Source organism: Myodes glareolus, chromosome 16, assembly GCF_982192425.1.
Source record: "Myodes glareolus chromosome 16, mMyoGla1.1, whole genome shotgun sequence".
In the NCBI taxonomy this organism is placed as follows: Eukaryota; Metazoa; Chordata; class Mammalia; order Rodentia; family Cricetidae; genus Myodes; species Myodes glareolus.
Genome location: NC_142041.1, coordinates 19315908 through 19334939, shown reverse-complemented (window position 1 = coordinate 19334939; position 19032 = coordinate 19315908). Strand labels below are relative to the sequence as shown.

The window sequence follows — 19032 nt, the reverse complement described above, 5'->3', positions numbered from 1 at the left end:
AGCTCCAGGCTCTGTTTTTGATGCTGAGACAGGATCTTGCTATGTAGCTCAAGAGGGCCTCCAAGTGGCAATTGTCTTGATTCTGATTCCTGAACTCTAGGATCACAGACCCTGGCTGATACTTTTGGCAATTTTACTTTTCCTCTCAAGCTGTAGGCATATAAATTCCTCATAGGAAGGGTTGTGAGTTTTCTGTTTCATTTCACTCTGGTTCAATTGGGGGGGGGGGGGGCTTCTACACTGCTCTACATTAATTTCCAACTTTAATTGATTTAAGAAGAAAGAAGTCATCATACAACTTAATTTCAGAAAACTTAAAATAACTGAAGACAGCTGTTTCTAGAAGCTGAGGCCCTGTCCAGTTGGCTTTTAAGTTTTGTTCTTGAGACAGAGTGTCACTATGTAGCCCTGGATTACAAATTGAGAGATCTATCTGAGCTACACAGTGAGCTCCTTTGTCCAAACAATAATCACTATAAGAATGAAGATAATAAATGAATTAGCTGTTTTGGGTGGGTTTCACAGGCCATATTCTGAATTTTAAGTCAGAATGATGAAAATCCACTTGGTTGGGACCAAGAGACACATGTCTAAGTGACAACCTGCTTGAGGACTGGGTGCGATCTCTAATCAGAGACCAAACACAGGGTAGATCTTTATGGTATCAGCAAAGTTTGATGCGTTTGAAGCTGAAGCTGTGTCCATACAGACATATCATCTGAAGAGAGCACAGGCATTAGAACATGCTGAAACTCACATTAGGCTGGAATTTGCAGATGCACAATTGCATAATCATTTTCTACAAAGGCAAAGTAGCACCAAAATATCTACTAACTCTTTATTATATTTGAAATATTTTAGGTATCTCTGGTAATATTTCCCTCCTAGGCCAATGCCACAAAAATCAAACCATATGCATAATTTTGTCTTAACTTGTGGCTTTATAAATACTTACATAACAATCATACCCCTATCATAGCAGTATTATACTACATCCAAATTTCACTGTCAGAGGGAGCACAAAAGGCTACCCAATGAAAAATTTTTCCACTAGTCCTTCCCCATCTCCTCCCAAATCCAAACACCCTATGAATTAGCAAGAACTTGAGAATGCTTACCCTGATATGTCAGAATAGATCGCAGTGTCTACGAAGTATGTCGGCAAGAGATGGAAGACCAAGAGCAAGATGGCCTTACACCCTAGCCCTTGTGTCAGCCACAAGTCTAGCACTGCAGGTACTGCGGCCCAGTATGTCCCCAGGAATGGCACTGCTCCAAGGATTGCTGCCAAGGCTAATACAAGAGTAAAAGAAAAGCAAACCAAAGTCACTGGCAAAACAGCAACACAGCAGCAGAACTCAAGCACTGCCTCTCCCTCCCTAAAAACAGCCCATTGCAGCTGGAGGCCCAAGTTTGGTTCCCAGAACCCACATGGCAATCAAAGTCGCTGCTAACTCCTGTTCCAGATCTAACATATTCTGGTCTCTGCAGGCACTGCACAGATGTGGTGGAAATACAGCCACACACATAAAATAAAAATAATCATCTTAAAAAGCCACCCAAAGAGCCAGACAGTAGTGGCTCACACCTTTGATCTCAGCATGCAGAAGGCAGAGGCAGGCAGATCTCTGTGAGTCTGAAGCCAGCCTGGTCTAGAGAGTGAGCTTCAGGACAGCCAGGGTACACAGAGAAATCCTGTTATGAAAAAAAAAAAATCCACCCAAACAAGTAAGAGAACACAAGATTCAGTTTTAGAGGGCTGGTAGAGCTGGTTTAACTGAACTTTCTAGTTAAATAACAGTTCACTATCTGGGGGGAGTGGAGCACCAAGACAGTTTCTCTGTGTGGCCCTGGCTGTCCTGGAACTCACTGTAGATCAGGTCCTTGAACTCAGAGATCCGCCTGCCTCTGCCTCCTCAGTGCTGGGATTAAAGGCATGCACTACCACTGCCCAGCTAACAACTCATTATTTTAAAAGTGGTTATAAATTTTTCTAATGTTCTTTTCTTTTCTAAATATTTTAATTTTTTCTGTGTAATGTTGTTGTGTCTGTGTGTGGGCATCAGATCCCCTGAAACTGAACTTACAGACATCTGTAAACTACTACAAGGGAGCTGGGAATTGAACCCAGGTCCTCTGGAAGAGCAGCCAGTGCTCTTAAGCTAGGAGCCATCTCTCTAGCCCCTAGTTTATGTCATTCTCAAATGTTAAATCTTACTGTCCTATGGCTAAAATCCAGTCCTATAAATATACTTGAAAAACATTCACCAAAATGTCCTGACACTCAAGTCAATCTAAATCTCTGGTTGAATTCTTATTTCTTATTCTTTAATTTGCTACTAAGAAAAGAAAGAAAGGAAGGAAAGAAAAAGGTAACTAATACAACAAAGTCCTGTAAGTAGAGGACTCTACTTCAAGCTTGCTCCGTTCCAAAGAGGGCCAAGTACTCTTCTCTCTTTGGTTCCCTTCAGACTAAGAGCCACGCAGATGTGGTTCTTGTTCTGATCCAACCATTAACCATTAGGGTGACCTTGAAAAACTGGCTTTCATTCATATATCACCTTTCATCAATATATCGCCTACCTCAATAGCTCCGTGTGGTCTCAGGGTGCAGAACAATCAGAGGGTGGGTTACTAGACAGTCAACTAGGAGAAAACATGAATTGTGGAGACAGAAGGAGGGGGAAAGGAATGAAAGTAAAAAAGTTACAGCAGAGGCAAATGTGGGAGGCAGGAAGGGATACTTAAAGAAACAATGACAAAAACAGAAGACAAAAGTGGAGGGGTTCCGAACCAACAAAGAAGAGAACAGCCTGCCCTCTGCCTGTGTGATGCTTGCAGAATGAAGGTGCTGTGCTCAGAACGGATCACAACAGGCACAGCTGCTTCTATTCACCCAGACACATTCAGCCTGCCCCAGGAGGGTAGCCCTCATGGAGCAAAGTTATGAGACAACAAACTGCTCACTGCTTGCCAACTACTTCAATTAATTGGTTGAGTGCCAACTATGTGTCCAATGTTGTGCAAATTGATAGGACATTAACTCATTCAACAAACACTTGCACACGGCTTTCTACGCAAAGGGATCGGTTCCAGATGCTGGGGCTAAACGCCACCAGGCTAGGTATCTTAGCTCTGAGGAAGAAGGCAGCTCTAATGTGAGGTCGACCTTTCCTTAACGAGACAGTCAGGAAATTCAGCATACGGTTGTTACCTGATGGTATGAAGACAATATTGATGCCAAATATGGTGTGGGTCAGCCAGGTGTACAATCCATAGAAGCCAGCCATTTTGAGGGAAGCATCGAATACCCCTCTAGAAGACCCAAAGAGAAAGGAAAAGGTAAATAACCCCAGCATCATATTTCGGTTTAGAAAAATCATCACCTCTGGATCTTTGGTCACGTTATTCCAAATCTGGCAACAACTCATCTCTGAGAACTATTTACTTAGACAGCATTGGAGGCTGTGTACAAGCTGCTGTTTACACAGCTCTCTAATAAGAAGTCATGCAAAACAACACATCCTAAACAGTTTAGTCACTGAAATAACTCTCCAACTTCCAACTCCTGGGGGAGGGGGTGTCAAACTCAGGGCCTTGTGAATGCTACACAAGCACTCAACTGAGCTACAACCCCAAGCCCAACTTTCCAGTTCTTCTTCTTCTTCTTCTTTTTTTTTTCTTCTTTCTTTTTAAGACAGGGATTCTCTGTGTAGTCCTGGCTGTCCTAGAATCAGTTCTGTAGCCAGGCTGGGGCTGAACCCAGAGGTCTGCTTGCCTCTGCTTCCTGAGTGCTGGGATTAAAGGCTGCCTAGCCAACTTCCTACTTCTTTTTTCTTTTTTGTGGTTTTTCAGGGTTTGTTTTTTGTTGTTGTTTCTCTGTAGCTTTAGTGCCTCTCCTGGAACTCGCTCTTGTATACCAGATTGTCATCAAACTCACAGAGATCCACCTGTCTCTGCCTCCCAAGTGCTGGGATTAAAGGCGTGCACCACCACCGCCCGGCCTGACTTTCTACTTCTGAAGCAGGTATTTCCTAGGTATAAATAGCATGTGTCTAAAGACAGAATTAAGGTCTAAGAAACCCAAGCAACATCCATCCAGTCCACAATCAGAAAGAACAAGTGAGGCTGAGAGTAGGGCTCCATAGTGGAACAATGTTCAGCACACTCCAGGTCCTGGGTTCAAGACCCAGCATGGAAGGAAAAGAGGAGCAAGAGGGGAAGGAGGAGGGCAATGGGGAGAGAGAGTGCCGAAGGCAACAGAAGGAGGAAGGGAGGGCCAAAGAGGAGTGGGGAGCAATCTAACTTATACTCTGGCATTTTTTTTTTCTTCTAACAACATTTTCATACATTTCAACCAAACCTACAAAGTAACTTCTGGTATCAAATAATTCATGTCATCTGGGGAGATGCATGACTATAAACTCTAACCAGGCAGGAACATTCAAGGAGTGAAAATAGGCTGTATATCCTGCAGTTAAATTATCGTATGGTACATGAGGGCGCTCCATTTCCGCTTCTCCATTGGAAGAGAATGGCATTGGAAGAGAAGGCAGCCCTGTGTGGAAAAGACAGCAGCTGCAAATAATCTCAGGGCCTGTAAAGCGCAGAGGCCAGGGCTCTGAAGGAGACGCTGTCACTGCAGGTGAGGGCGACGACAGCACAGGAGACTGCACACAGCAGAAGCAAGGGCAGCTCTGCAGTCTGGGGACTGCCATCCACTGGATGCTGAGACATGGAATTAAAGAACAGCTCCCATCTGCAAAGTCACTGCCACCTTTACCAGTGGCGTCACTCAAGAATGAGTCCTGTGATTCTCAGAACAAAGACTCAGATGCAAATATATCAGAAAGAAGGAGGGGAGACACCCATAGGAAACAAAGAAACTGAAGAGTCCCAAGAAAAAAGAAATGATAGGGAAAGGACAGTGATGTCTGATAAAAAAAAATAAATAAGGTTATAGAAATCTATTTAAGAGCTAACAAACATAAATCTGACCTGTTAGGTTTTAACCAGCTACAGTCAAGCTGGAGGACTCTGGGTAAAACATTCCTCCATAACCTCTCAGCTTGGATCCAGCTCTCCAAGCAGATCCTACACTGCAGTCGTAACTCAGATGTACCCAATAGACAGCCCTCACATGCCCAGAGATAGAGAGGATAGGGCATTTCAATGTTCAATTATTAAAAAGGCTTTCCATAACAGAGAGACAGGTTGGCTCCTGGCAGAAGCCCATTTCCTCCACAGAAAAACTCCCACCTGGAACCAGCTTACAAGTAAAAGCGCCAGCCACGAACCAAACCTGCCTTTCACAGCTGCAGGGCATTGAGCTTAGACAACAGGGCATTGAGGAATTGACTACCTTGAGTTGCTTAGGCCAATGGTAGGCTGTTCTTCTACAAACTCCTAATCCACAAGATCTGAAGCCTGGCAGGCCCCACACTGCCAGCGAAAAGACAGAGATGTTCCCATGAAGCCTCTGCCCTCATCAACCATAGAGGACCCTGGAAGTGGCTGCCTAGGCCAATCAAGTCTCTGTCATTTTTTTAAGCATTAACTCGGATAAAATTTATCCTTCTCAAGGAATCTGATGCAGTTTGATGGCTGTTGAGCTTACCAGTTTAAAAGGGACAAACTCATAGGAGATTTTAGCATAACTTCTTACCATTCTTTTGTTTAAATGAAAGGTGTTTTAAGATACACAGCTTAAGATGTGAGGATCTAAGAATATCCCAAGATATAAGAAAGTGTTTTAAGGTACACAAATGGAACCTATCAGATTTTTTTCTTATTATGCTACTGCTCATAGTCTTAACATTAATCAATAAAGTTCTAATAAGCTATTAACCCAGCTCTGACAGAGAATTAAGAACCTGACAGTGGTATTAAATACCACACCACTGTCATCATAGCCACAAGCTTAAGATTTTAAATTCTCTTTGGTGGCTTCCTACCTATAGATCTCAAAGATACTTTTCATTGTGCAAAAAAACATCTGTCACAGTCATTTCTGGCATAAATAGACTGCCATTTATACAATGTAAATTTCAGTACAGATTATAAACAGCGAAAATACTGTGTCTAAAATTATGTTTTCACAAACTCAAAGAATTCTTATAAGTTCCAAGGAGTCGATTTAGAGTATTTACCTCTAACAGGTCAGATGCACCCCTCCCTTAATTACCAGGTCCTAAGAGCCAAAGCCTCCTACCTTTCCCTGGTCCTGACACCCTTCCCAATCACCAGGACCTAAAGAAAAAAAATATTTTTCTTTCCCTAAACTTAACCTTGTTCCTCTGCTCTGCCAACACCTTGCCAGGTCTAAGAGATGTCAGAGAGTTCCACAGAGCCTAGACAACAGTAAAACAACCAGCCACCCAGGATGTGTTCTCAGGTTCCCTCCAAAATGGCTGAAGCCCAACAGGTCAGCAGGAAGCAGTCTCGAGAACTTGACACCCTCATTCTCTTAACCTGCCATTCCTAACTATTCACCTTTTTAACACAGAGAGAGGAGAAGAAGAAAGAAGAAAGAAGAAAGAAGAAAGAAGAAAGAAGAAGAAGAAGAAGAAGAAGAAGAAGAAGAAGAAGAAGAAGAAGAAGAAGAAGAAGAAGAAGAAGAAGAGAGGAGGAGGAGGAGGAGGAGGAGGAAGAGGAGGAAGAGGAGGAAGAAGAAGGAAGAAGCAGGAGGAGGAGGAGGAAAGGAATGTTAGCACCCAGGTACACTTTGGCCCTGCCCCTTGAACCTGGCACAGTGCAGTCACCCTTCTACACATGGCAAGCAGTACCCTGACTGTTCTCGTTCTCTCTCTCTCTCTCTCTCTCTCTCTCTCTCTCTCTCTCTCTCTGTGTGTGTGTGTGTGTGTGTGTGTATTTTTTCTCTCTATTTCCCCTTCCCTTTACCCTTCTCTCAATAAAGTGTGCACTCAAGCTGGCTGGCTGGCATATGTTTCTCCGCCCACCATGGGAACCACTACAGGTCCCATCTCACACCACATTCCTCACAGCATCACTGAAATATGGTTAAGGAGAGAATAAGGAAAGGGAGGATGTCTGGCCTGGAAAGGGAAGTCAAAAGAACGATGGAAACATCTGGGAGGAGGCTGAAATAGGAGACAAGGCTTAGGAGGCACAAGGCGCAGCAGTCTAATTACAAGAAGGGAAAGGCACCCTCAGTAGGCACGGAGAGGAAGGGAAAATGGGCTGTGTCCTCAGCAGACCACAGGACAACGACCAATCAGCCAAAGAGCGGATGGAATCATTTCTGGGGCAGGAGAAAATCACCTGAGTGTAGCATTATCAGAGACCATGGGGCAGGAGTCAGGGAAGGGAAGAACCACATCAACTGCTAGGGTAAGGGGGGGGGGGGGGACCAGAGAACTTGTTCAGAATTAGAGAGCGGCCAGTGTGAGAAGTGTGGGTGTGGCCATACCTTACAAGTTTTCACAGTAAAATTAAGTTGGCACCAAGGATGCATAGTAAAGTAGCTCACTGAGGCCCCAACACCAGCTCACCCTGAAACAGACCACTTGTGTGACAAGCACAGGCTTCTTCCTTCCACCCTGAACTGGGGTTGTAAGCAACAGTCACTACAGCAACTTTGAGCTAATGTGTAGACCCTAAGTATCCGCACTGCACACTGCTCACAGCTCCCAAGCACACTCTGTAACCACTGAGGGACAAGAGAAGCTCCTGCCTGGACAGCATGGCTTGTGACCTGGTACACATGCAATAAAAACAGCCTCGCATCACACTCTAAACATTTACTCAAATCTCCCTTACACCACCCAGAAGACCACAGCCCTGCTCCTATCTTCTGGCTGCCCAAGCTAGAAAATGTTTTCTCTTTTTTAAATACTCAGTTCGTGATAATTTGGTATACTATCATCAACAGGTTATAAGAGTTAACAAGAAGCCTGACCTAATGGGCCAATCAGCTTTATAACTTATAGAGATCTCCATGTGATTTTCCTTGGGACTTTCTGGCTTGTTGGGGTACTGGGTGGGACAGAAACCCCAACAAGCTGGCCCTCATGCTACGCCGTGTGCTTCCTCCTTGTCTGTGGCCCGTGTCACTCTGTGCTCCAGTCAGCATTTCTGAGCTGTGCTTTGGTACTTGACAGCTTGTCAGGGTTCATCTCTTCAAGAGCTGGTTGACTGGTCAGCGTGGTCCTGTCTGTCTCTTCTGGGTTTAGAAAAATGACGAGTTCCTGTTGGTCAGGAATGGGAGCGGGCTCACAGCTGAGACTGTGTGAACGAGGCATGAAACCTACACCTTTAGTATCACTTGGCACAAACGTTCTTGGACTGTTGTGGAAAAACAAAGGTGCAGAGGAAAGGAAGGCTGGTTGCATACAACTTTTGGAACTTCTGTCCTGCCTTTGAGAAACTAGGTAGAGAGCAGAACCCGAGCTGCGGTGTCCGCGGGTGTGGGGCCAGGGGTCATCTGTCAGCTGTAGTGGTGGGAAGTCTGAGCAAGGGAAGTGGTCTGGTTAGAAAAGACACCTCTACTGCTGATGTCCGTTTCTTCTTCCATTGCTAACTGAACTATCAAAAGGGGAGAAGAGCTTCCAGCATATTCTGTATTTGATTCTTATCACTTGCTGAGTGCTAGGAAAGCCTAGAGACACAATTAACTAATTTTCATAATGTTTGAAAAGTCACCAGGGATAAAATAGTTCCAGAAGATTGAGCAGAATCAAGTCTGAAGGAAACAGGGAGCACATGCTCATTAGGGTAGTGACCGTGACCCGAGGTCTTTGGTCATGGTGAGCAGTCTTGAAGAAAATGCCTGTTGACACTTAAATTTCATACAGCGCAGATGTTACACACAGTGGTTAAAAAATGCCACAAGTTGAGTCTGGTGATTTTTGAACATGATAGGGTGATGTGTATCATACGTTCTTCCTTGATAATAAGGTAGGTGTGTGCACCACTGTATGGCTATCCACAATGGTGTGGGAGAATTGTCTGTATTCTGTCAATCATATTTTAATAAAACGCTGATTGGCCAGGCAGGAAGTAAAGGCGGGTCAACCAGACAGGAAGTAGAGGTGGGGCAATGAGAATAGGATAAGGTTAGGGAGGAGAAAGCTCCCTCAGCCATTCCTGTGCAGACCACCGAAGAGGCAGCATGTAACTTGCCCAGCTGAGAAAGGTACGGAGCCATGTGCTAACGTAGATAAGGATAATGGGGTAACATAAGTTATAAGAGTTAACAAGAAGCCTGACCTAATGGGTCAATCAGCTTTATAACTTATAGAGATCTCCATGTGATTTTCCTTGGGACTTTCTGGCTTGTTGGGGTACTGGGTGGGACAGAAACCCCAACAAGCTGGCCCTCATGCTACACACACGGCTTAAGGAAACAAACAGAAAATGAGTTAAGTCCAAAATCAGGCCCCACTTACTCTGCCTTTCTGTACATTCCTCCCACCTTTCTCTCTAAAGACCAAACAGAAGAGCACCAAACTATCCTGTCCCCAGGAAACATCCACCTAAGGGTACTCCACCTAGGCTACCATTCACCCACAGGTAATTCACCCTCAATACACTACAGTGTGCCTCACATAGACAATAAGCTAGTAAAGGGACCATGAGTAGTGAGAGACAGCGTGTTACATTCTGAATGGGGACAGCACCAGCTCCCCAATCACGGCTATACCACCATTTCTTCCAATTCCTATACTATGACACAAAAATTTTAGTTCTAACAAATTGAAGGTCTGATTCAATCCTGAATGTAGTCTATCAGACCCATCTGTTCAACTCAGCTGATCATCCATGTATTACTCACAAAACATTTCAAGTAGAATATATACAATTATATTTAAGAGGCAATGTTATAAACTACAGGACAAACATATACTGTAGAGGTAAGAGGGAAATCCAAAGCTTGCTTCTTGTTTTATTGCAGTTCTTACTTTAGGACAGAGGTCAGGAAACAAATGCCCACTATCTCCTTGTTTGCCCCGTGCACCTATTTTCCCCTCTCCTGGTTCACCTGCCTCAGAGACCAGCTCCACAGTCAATGCACAGAAACCCAGCAACAACCAATTTCTAGTGTGAGAGTCAAGGTCATGCTGTGCACTTGGCCCCAAATGCTGCTGAGCAGTCCAGAGAGGCAGAGCTTGCACGAGGAACAGCTGAGTCATAGACAGAAGCAGGCAACTCTGGACACCAAAGGAAGTCTCTGGTAGTCACGACAAATATTCATTCAGAACTTTTCTATCATTAATACTTATTAATGTACTTTTTGTATCCTTACTATGAATGATTAATGCTTAAAATTTTTAAAGGGTTTCAACTACATAAATAATAGAAGACACCTGTACCCAAAACTTTTAAGCTCAATAAAACAAATGTAGCAAGTATCACAATGAACACAATGAAAAACTACATACAAGACAAAGATTTTAGGGTTATTTTCCTATAAAGTTAAACATTCAAGTAAATTACACTAACCTTTAATCACTCAGTTGCATAATTTGCTCCAGATAATTTAATTTCCCCAAATATGCATAAGAAATTTTGTCTCTTTATTTCAATGCTATGGCATCTCAAACAAATAAAAATATTCCATATACTTTTTTTTTTTTGGAGATTTCCTTTGGTCTTGCTATGTAGCTCAAACCGGCGTGGAACTTACAACAATCCTCCTGCCGCAGCCTCCCAAATGATAGAATTGCAGGCACATGCCACCATATCCAGCTTAAAAACACTTTTTAAAAAAGTAACTTTAGCCAGAGGTTAGTGGCGCACACTTTTATTCCAGCACTCAGAGGCAGGCAGATTTCTGTGAGTTCGAGGCCAGTCTGGTCTACAGAACAAGTTCCAGAGCAGTCAGAGCTGCTCACAGAAACTCTGCCTCAAATAGATAAATAAATAAATGGATGGACAAACAAACAAAATAAATACATAAGTAGGCAAGTAAGTAAATAAAACTTTATATTTATTATTGCACATTTTACTCTAAATGAGTATTATTTACACCTTTAAATCTGTAAGAATTTCATTCAGTCAACAATTCATTCAAATTTGAAACTGGAAACATCAATTTTCTTAAGGAACAACACTGACTTTTTAAAAATAACACTTTCAATTTTTCAGAATTTGGGAAGAAGTAGAAGATCCATTTTCTGAGTTAAATCTTTTAGAACGTATATTCTCACATTTAATTAACTCATCACCAGGAGTTCCACCCTCCAGCACGAAAAAGCTGTAATCAATCCCAGCAAGCAATAGCCACAGCCGTGTGCATGCACTCACGTGAAAATATCACACACACTAAATTGCACTAAGGCCGTGACAACATGCAACTTAGTCATGTGCAATACCCCCACCAGAGCAGGCAGAATGGGAGCACCAGGGAGAGGGTGGAGTGTGCATTCGGAGACAGCATGCTGCTCGGGAGGAAAATGTGGGATCCAGGATGCATGCTACTAACTCAAACCCTGAGATGGGATGAAAACTCAATGGCAAGGGCACTCAATTTGGAGGGATGTGGATTTAGACTTAAAATAATAAAGTTCAAAACGTCAAGGCCACAGTGAGCACAAATGAAACCACACAGCTCGGAGCACAAAGCTCAGGGACACACTTCCCCTGACCATGCAAATAAGCCCCCAATCTCATTCCACATGATTCATTAAAGGATCATATAAAAATAATTTCATGAATTTTCACTTGACCGTACACTGATGAGCAATGACTTATTTATAAAACTGGTGTCACTAAACACAGAATAAACTGCAAATTTTCCTATTTTTTCCCCTATTCTTCTTAATCTTCATCCTCAAAGAATCATATTCCTACTTAAACAATCCTTCAGAATGAAAATTCTTCCTCAGGCTCTTAAACATGGATCACTGCCACCACCCCGCCCCAAACCCCAAGACGGCTTGAGAGGAGCCCATGCAGAGGCTGAACATATTGAGTCTTTGTATAAGCTTGTAAAGAAACAGCACTGAGGACTGGAGCCTGGAAAGCCCACTCAGCCACAGCTGAGAAGTGGCTGTCTGGAGATTTAAGCCCACCTATTAGCTTTCAGACCCAACAGGATCACAGAGCTGATACTAAACTCCTCCCTCCCTCCCCCATATTAAATGATGAGACCTGGCATGGTACTCATGAGAGAGAGAGAGATAGAGACAGAGAGAGAGAGACAGAAAGAGAGAGAGAAAGACAGAGACAGAGAGAGAGAAGGATATAGAGGAGGATATCAAGTTCAAAGCCAGCCTGGGTGATAAAGCAAGATCCAGTCTCAAAAAAAAAAGAGAGAGAGAGAGAGAGAGAGATTGGGGTAAGGAGAGTACAGAAGTGTCTTGTGTAAAGTTAAGCAACTCAGTATCAGTTGCTCACCTTGAGAAAGCACCCCAAGAACATTCCAGAACTGTAATCTGAGGAAGTAAAGCCTCTGTGAGAACAAGAGTGCCAACAGAGGCTCCGGTGGGCAGCTGGAGCACTGCTCTTTAGACCAGTGGGCTTCCTGGGCAATGGGTCTTCCCACACACCTTGGCCTCAGCCATACTGCTGGAAGGACTGGCACCAGCCCAAATTTGAAAAGGCAAATTTAGTGGCTTTATGCTACTGGAAAGAGAGGAAGCGTTTTTTGTTTTGTTTTTTCCCTTTTGGGAAAAGAGTATTTGCAAAAGACTTTTTAAAAAGTGGATAAATAAAAGATAACCTATTGTTGCATTTTCATCATTTTATTTATCCAGTGAGGATGCCAGAGGTCACAGAGACATGAAAGGGATGTTAAAAGTATTCCACTAGCAGCAATCACTTGGGAAGTTCCAGTGTTAGATAGTACATTCCCAAATGGAACCTTCATACGATGGTTCCTCATGAACATGCAAAGACACGTGATAATAGTGCACTGGACTTCTAACAATAAAAAAAAAGCCAGATGACACCCAATTCAATACAAGAGGAAAATATTGATAAAGACCTCCCCCAGGCTTCACAAGTAGGAACGAGAAGAAAATGGCAGAATTTCTAGACATGAGCTATTTTAAGAGTACACATGCTTTTCTAGAATCTTGCTGAGGGTTTCCGGAGGACAAAGTGGTTGTCTCCCTAGCTGTCTCATGAATACAGTGGAGGGGGCAGGAGAATGCAGGAAGGACTGCCCGGTCAGTTCAAAGTTTCTCGGATGACTAGTTCCAAACATTGGCACCTTTTGGGAGTATATAGAAACAGAAATGCCAAAGGTTCCACTGTGTAACTGAGTCTAAGGCCACACAAATAACGACTTGGTATTGCTGAGCATTTACAGAATGAACTACATTTTTCATAATTGCTTGTCTAGTCCTTAGTAGAAAGAAGGGTCTGATGGGTGGCACAATTATTTACTTTAAATAGTTAGGTATCCACAAAAATAAGACTACAGTGTCTCTAACTAGGCAATGAGACGCAGGCAAAGAAGGAGCTAAAGAGGTCAAGGTTGCAAAAGGACAAAACCCTACCAGAAATAGAGGAAAAGAGAAGGAGCAAGGAGCCTAAAGGGTGTATATGGGAAGAATCTCAGTTAGAAACTGAACCTGCAATACAGACTCTAGAAACAGGCTTCATGGAAGTTTTTGGCCAGATACAGTGCAGAGACTTGGAGATGACTAAACACTGTGTTTCTAATAACCACCTTATCCCTGCAGAGAGCACAGCTTCAAACAAAAAGAGCAGAAGCATCAGGGTCATCTGCCCTCATAATAGATCCAGGTCAGCACTCCTGAGAACAGAAAAGGGTCCCAAGGAGGTGAAGACTATGTGATGGAAGATGGGGGAGGGGGTTCTCCTGAGCAAGCGACATGAAGATGGAATCCAGACGGAGAGCCTGTTTATGAAAAGCCCATCTGTACCCTCAGGCAGAAGAGTGGAAGGGCAAACTAGTTGGAACGTCTCCTCAAAGCACAGGCACTGCTTCTAGGACCTTCTGAAAGGGAGAACAGGGTCCTGAAAACACCAACATCCTTCACTAGTTCAACACTGAATATTCCTATGAAATGCAAGGCTGGTAATTGGGATGTCATGGAAAGCTTACGAAAGGAGTAAGAACAACAGAAGCCTTGTCCCTACCTGATGGCTTCTTCCACAGACTGGCCAATAATATTAGAAGAAGGGCCTGGCTGAGACAGTGGTGTCAGGCTTATCACCCACTTCACTGGCTTGTAGTACTCATCACTGGAACTTAACAGATAAAACAGTGTGGTCAGGAAAATTATCTGCAAAACAAAGGACAGTATCTCCTAAAAGATCACATTTGGGAACCCTCAGAAGACACACATGCACAAATACAGAGCCCAGAAAAATGCTGTGATGGATAAGGAAATACAGTGTGCGCTATCTAGATGTTCATACCAGGGACAGCACGAAGTTGAGAAGGGCAGTGCCACTGTAGAAGAGGATGGTCAGCAGCGTGGTAACCGTGGTAAACAGCAGGCTCACATTCCGGCTCATGACAATCCACAGGGACTCCAAGATCTGATGGAGAGAACAGCTGGGATTAGAACGAACCCTCATGAAGGGAGTAGCTCCGGTGTGCTTTGAGGGCACTGTCTCCCTTATTAGTCATAATGGAAGAGGCAGGAAACTGAAACTTACCTTAAAGGTAGAGAAAAAGCACCCAGAAACATCTACGTTCAATAGTAAAGAAAATGGCTAAGTAGTTACGTGAATCCACTCCAAATAACACTAAAGCAACGATCAGAGACATTTTATTATATTTTTTTTCTGGCTTTTATCTGTTTGTTTGGTTTGGTTTTTCAAGGCAGGATTTCTCTGTGTAACAGTCCTGGCTACCTTGGAACTTGTTTTGTAGACCATGCTGACCTTGAACTCAGAGAGATTCACCTGCCTCTGCCTCATGAGTGCTGGATTAAAGGTGTGCATCACTATGTCCAGCTTCTCTTACTGTTTTTAAAACAGAATTTTTATACAGTCTACAATTTTTAATTGTAAGACACAGAACACATATGCATGTCTACAGAAAAATATGTAAGCACACCCTCCATGGTTCTATTTATTTTGGAGGGTTAAAGTGCAGGTCACTCATTAGACTAGCTGTCTATTCTCTACCCTTATCACTGCCAACTCAGATTGAACTATAAATATAATGTATTATTCCAATGACTTGAAATCGCAATGGAAATAATGAACACACAGGATCGAAGTCCCAGAGCATTTCCTGGGACAGACGGAGATGACTCAGTTCACCGAGTCCCTACAAACTCCTGAGAACTCATAGTCAAGAGGGTGGTGCATGGGTTAGATGTAAAATATGACTGAAGGGTGATGTCGCTATCCCATCACATCTCCATGTTTCCGTTTCTTGCCCCTTCATCAACTAAAACCCCTCATAATGTCTGTTTTATTCTTCCCAAGTGGGTTCTTCCGACTGATAAAAACATGGAAACAAAATGGTAGAGAACATGTTCTGTCCAAGTGCTGGATGCTGAACGCTGTGAGGGCAGCAATGCGGAGGGCTTTATCTCAACGGTACAGACATGAACTCAATCACAGAGGCTTGCTGCAGCCAGGGAGGTAACGCTGATACCTGCAATCCACTTTGGTGCCTTTTTAAAAGAGCAGCTCTGGACCTGTCACATGCTCAAGGTATGACAAGCAATCGATGGGAGGCCTGCAGTCCATGTGAGGCCTGTCCATTCCTTTCCCACCTCCATATACCATTTATAAAAGACAGTCTGTTGCTCTCAGAATGTCTTGCAAGCCTCAGCTGAGTCTTCATAAGAGAATTCAACAGACAGGCTTCATTTACAAAAACCCCTTACAAAAAAATCTTGAAAATGCTTCGTTATGCCTACAAAAATATGCATGATTAACTGTTTGACCTTGTGGGATAAAGAATGAATGAACAAAGCCACTGATTCTAAGAAACAATGTCTGTATTTGTAATTTGGCAAGCATTCTTTTGGGGAACTCAGTCACTCTGGAATTTTTAATCAAAAAAATTTACATAGTTTCTGAGTCACAGAAATAGAAAACATCCTCCTGTAACTCTTTAAAAATTAGATGAATACAGAGATTGTAGAACGGCAGTCTCCACCAACAACCCAGCAACCTTTTTACTTGAAAGGGGATCAACTAAAGCCAGAGAGGACAGTTCTGGGGTGTTAACTCAATCATCAAAGGAGAATTTTAGTTTAATCACCAGGGTTGGAAAGGAGGGTATCAGTAAAGGCAGGATCAGTAAGAAAGCCCACAAAACTCAGAAGAATGCAACAGATTTGTAGAGGCAAAAATGCATCCCAACTCAAAAATGGCAAACATGAGCCAGGGCCAGCATTAATTTAATCAACAATGGCAACATAACCAAAAAGATGCCTAGAACCGAGTCCCTCACCATGGTGTGTAAGCCCAGAGAAGACTCACAAGCAGTTAAGCGACCTGTCACAGAAGGCAATTAGAATTAACTAGGGGCTGGCTCAGCATCCTCCTGCTCCGCTGCCTCCCTCCAGGGTCACTCTTGGCCTCTTAGATGGCTTCTCGGGTACTTCTGAGCTCATCTGCTATGGAACCCAAGAAGCACAAAAAAAGCAGCTTCAAGAAGTAGAAAAACAGAATACTGTAGGGATGCAGGGGTCAAAATAAGAGAATATCTCTGTGGTGGTTTGAAAGAAAATGGCCCCCATAGGTAATGGCACTATTAGGAGGTGTGGCTTTGATAAAGAGTGTGTGCCCTTGTTGGGGGAAGTGTGTCATTATGAGGGTGGGCTTTGAGATCTCCTTTGCTCAAGCTACGCTCAGTATGATACACAGCTCACTTCCTGTTGCCTATGGGTCAAGATGTAGAACTCTCAGCTACTTCTCCAGCACCATCTCTGTCTGCACTGTCCTGCCATGATGATAATGGACTAAACCTTTGAAACTGTAAGGCAGTTCCAATGAAATGCTTTTCTTCATAAGAGTTGCCATGGTTGAAGGCTGGAGAAATTACTAATGGTTAAGAGCACTGACTGCTCTTCCAGAGAACCTAGGTTAAATTCCCAGCACCCATATGGCAGCTCACAAGTGTCTCTAACTCCAAGATCTGACACCCTCACACATACATGTAAGCAAAAACACCAATGCACATAAAACAAATAAATTTAAAAAAATAAAAGATTGTAAATAAATATATTTAAAAAAAAAGAGTTGCTGTGGCCACGGTGTCACTTCAGAGCAATAGAAATCCTACCTAAGCAACCTCTCTCCTGTAAAAATGGAATTATTTCCCTGTCAGTCTAGAAGCCCAGAGATATGGGCTACATGAGTTCCACTGACCTTTTCTGGTTCATCTTCCTCCTCTAGCCTTCTAGGAAGGGAATTGTACCAGGGGGCCTCAATATACCATTCAGCTCTGCCACTGTTCTTTCAAGCACAAAAGTAATAAACGCAAGTTGTAATGTGCCTCTTTCCATTAGTTTAGTTGACAATACAACATGAGGCTATATTCTAAAATCTAGTTGGGGGACATGGAGAAATGGCTCAGTGATTAAGATCACTGCAAGCAGGGCAGTGGTAGCACACACCTTTAACGCCAGCACTTGGGAGGCAGAAGCAGGCAGATCTCTAAGTTCTAGGCTAATCTGGTCTACACAGTGAGTTCTAGGACAGCCAGAGGTCTTACACAGAGAAACCCCGTCTCAAAACAAACAAACAACAACAAAACAAAAAACAAACAAACAAAAACCCACCATTGACCCAGATTTGGTTCAAAACACCCACATGGTGGCTCATAACCATCTGTAACTCCGGTTTCAAAGGATCTGATGTCTTCTCCTGACTTTCACAGGCACTGCATATATACATGCAGGGAAAACACTCACACATGCACTAAAAATAAATAAATCTTTAAAGTTCCATTCCTTCAGAAAGACTGAGCATCACAACTGAAAGCAGTAAAATATACTCAAGTACCAAATAAGGTTGAAATGAACTAGGAAGAGTCTGAATGTAGGGGAACCTCCATGTGTTCTGAAACACTCTAGGGGGAGCTGAGGAATATGTGTATAGAGTAAACTTTTGATCCTAGCACTCTGGAGGCACAGGTGGGCAGATCTCTTTGAACAAGAAGCCAGCAAGGGCTACAAAGCAGACCATGCCTCAAAAAAGTCAGAACAAAACCTAACAAAGCAAAGGATAAACAAAGACAGAGAAGTGTGGAATGAGACCCAGAGCGTTCCTGAGGAGGAAACCTGTTCTGGAAGATCACAGCATGCTACTCAACATGCTGGCCCCTCAGACAGGAAAAAGAAAAACTGGATGCAATGTTAACTGCTTTACTGTCACTGAATCTGTTACTAGGACAAGAGCAAGTTCATCAGCTCCCCAAGAACTTGAGGATAATAAACTGGAAAATATTTATAAAACATCTGGGTGGTCCTTTGTCATAAACTAGGAATCCCAGGGAGACGGCTCAGTGGATCCCCAGAACTCAAGGAAAAGCTGCCAGAAGAGATGGACTCTGAGGAAATGGTCAGCTCCAAGAAAAGGCACGGCTGTGAGTGAGTGGGGACTGGTCACGGCAGCCTTCTCACTGGCGGCAAGTCTATGAGACACGCAAAAGACTTGCTACAAGGTGGACCAGTCCTCCAAAATGTAGCAGCAATAAAGAGCAACACTGAGAGCTTCCGCTGAACACAACATCTGAACTCCCCGTTTAAAAAACAAATTCATACTTTTAGGAATTTGAATAGGCTGTTTTTAAAAGCTCTTTTGTTCTGGAGAGAGAGGTGGGTGTATCTCAAGAATGTGATTTATAATATTGTTCAATAAACTTTCAGTATTTTGAAAGTATACAGTTATGAACAAACCAATATCCTGAATAACCAATGTATATTACCAAAGCACACAAGGGTAAAAGAAACATCTTTAACCGAAATTGGCCAATGGACTTTGATAAGCCAGAATATAAAAAGATTACTACCAGCTTCACAGTTCACACTGCATAGACCTTTTTAAAAAGAGCCTGTGCTGATTCTGGACAGTAACAAAGACTGTCCACAACTACAAGCTGGAAAAGCTGCCTTTTCTCATCTA

The 19032-nt window shown here is 43.1% G+C and overlaps 1 protein-coding gene across 5 annotated transcripts in view; it reads right to left on the bottom strand.

Moving 5' to 3' along the window:
• Tmem245 (transmembrane protein 245) overlaps nucleotides 1-19032 on the bottom strand; it is a 76018-nt gene that overhangs the window by 12357 nt on the left and 44629 nt on the right. For 3 of the 5 annotated variants that reach the window (XM_048420744.3, XM_085677129.2, XM_085677130.2), the window contains 4 exons: nucleotides 14353-14475; nucleotides 14071-14216; nucleotides 3215-3315; nucleotides 1119-1293 (listed from right to left, as the gene is read on the bottom strand). In XM_048420744.3, coding sequence (XP_048276701.2) covers nucleotides 1119-1293; nucleotides 3215-3315; nucleotides 14071-14216; nucleotides 14353-14475 — 545 coding nt within the window. Of the gene's footprint in view, nucleotides 1-1118; nucleotides 1294-3214; nucleotides 3316-14070; nucleotides 14217-14352; nucleotides 14476-19032 lie in introns of those variants that run through there. The other 2 variants (XM_085677131.2, XM_087897116.1) reach the window with 1 other exon arrangement.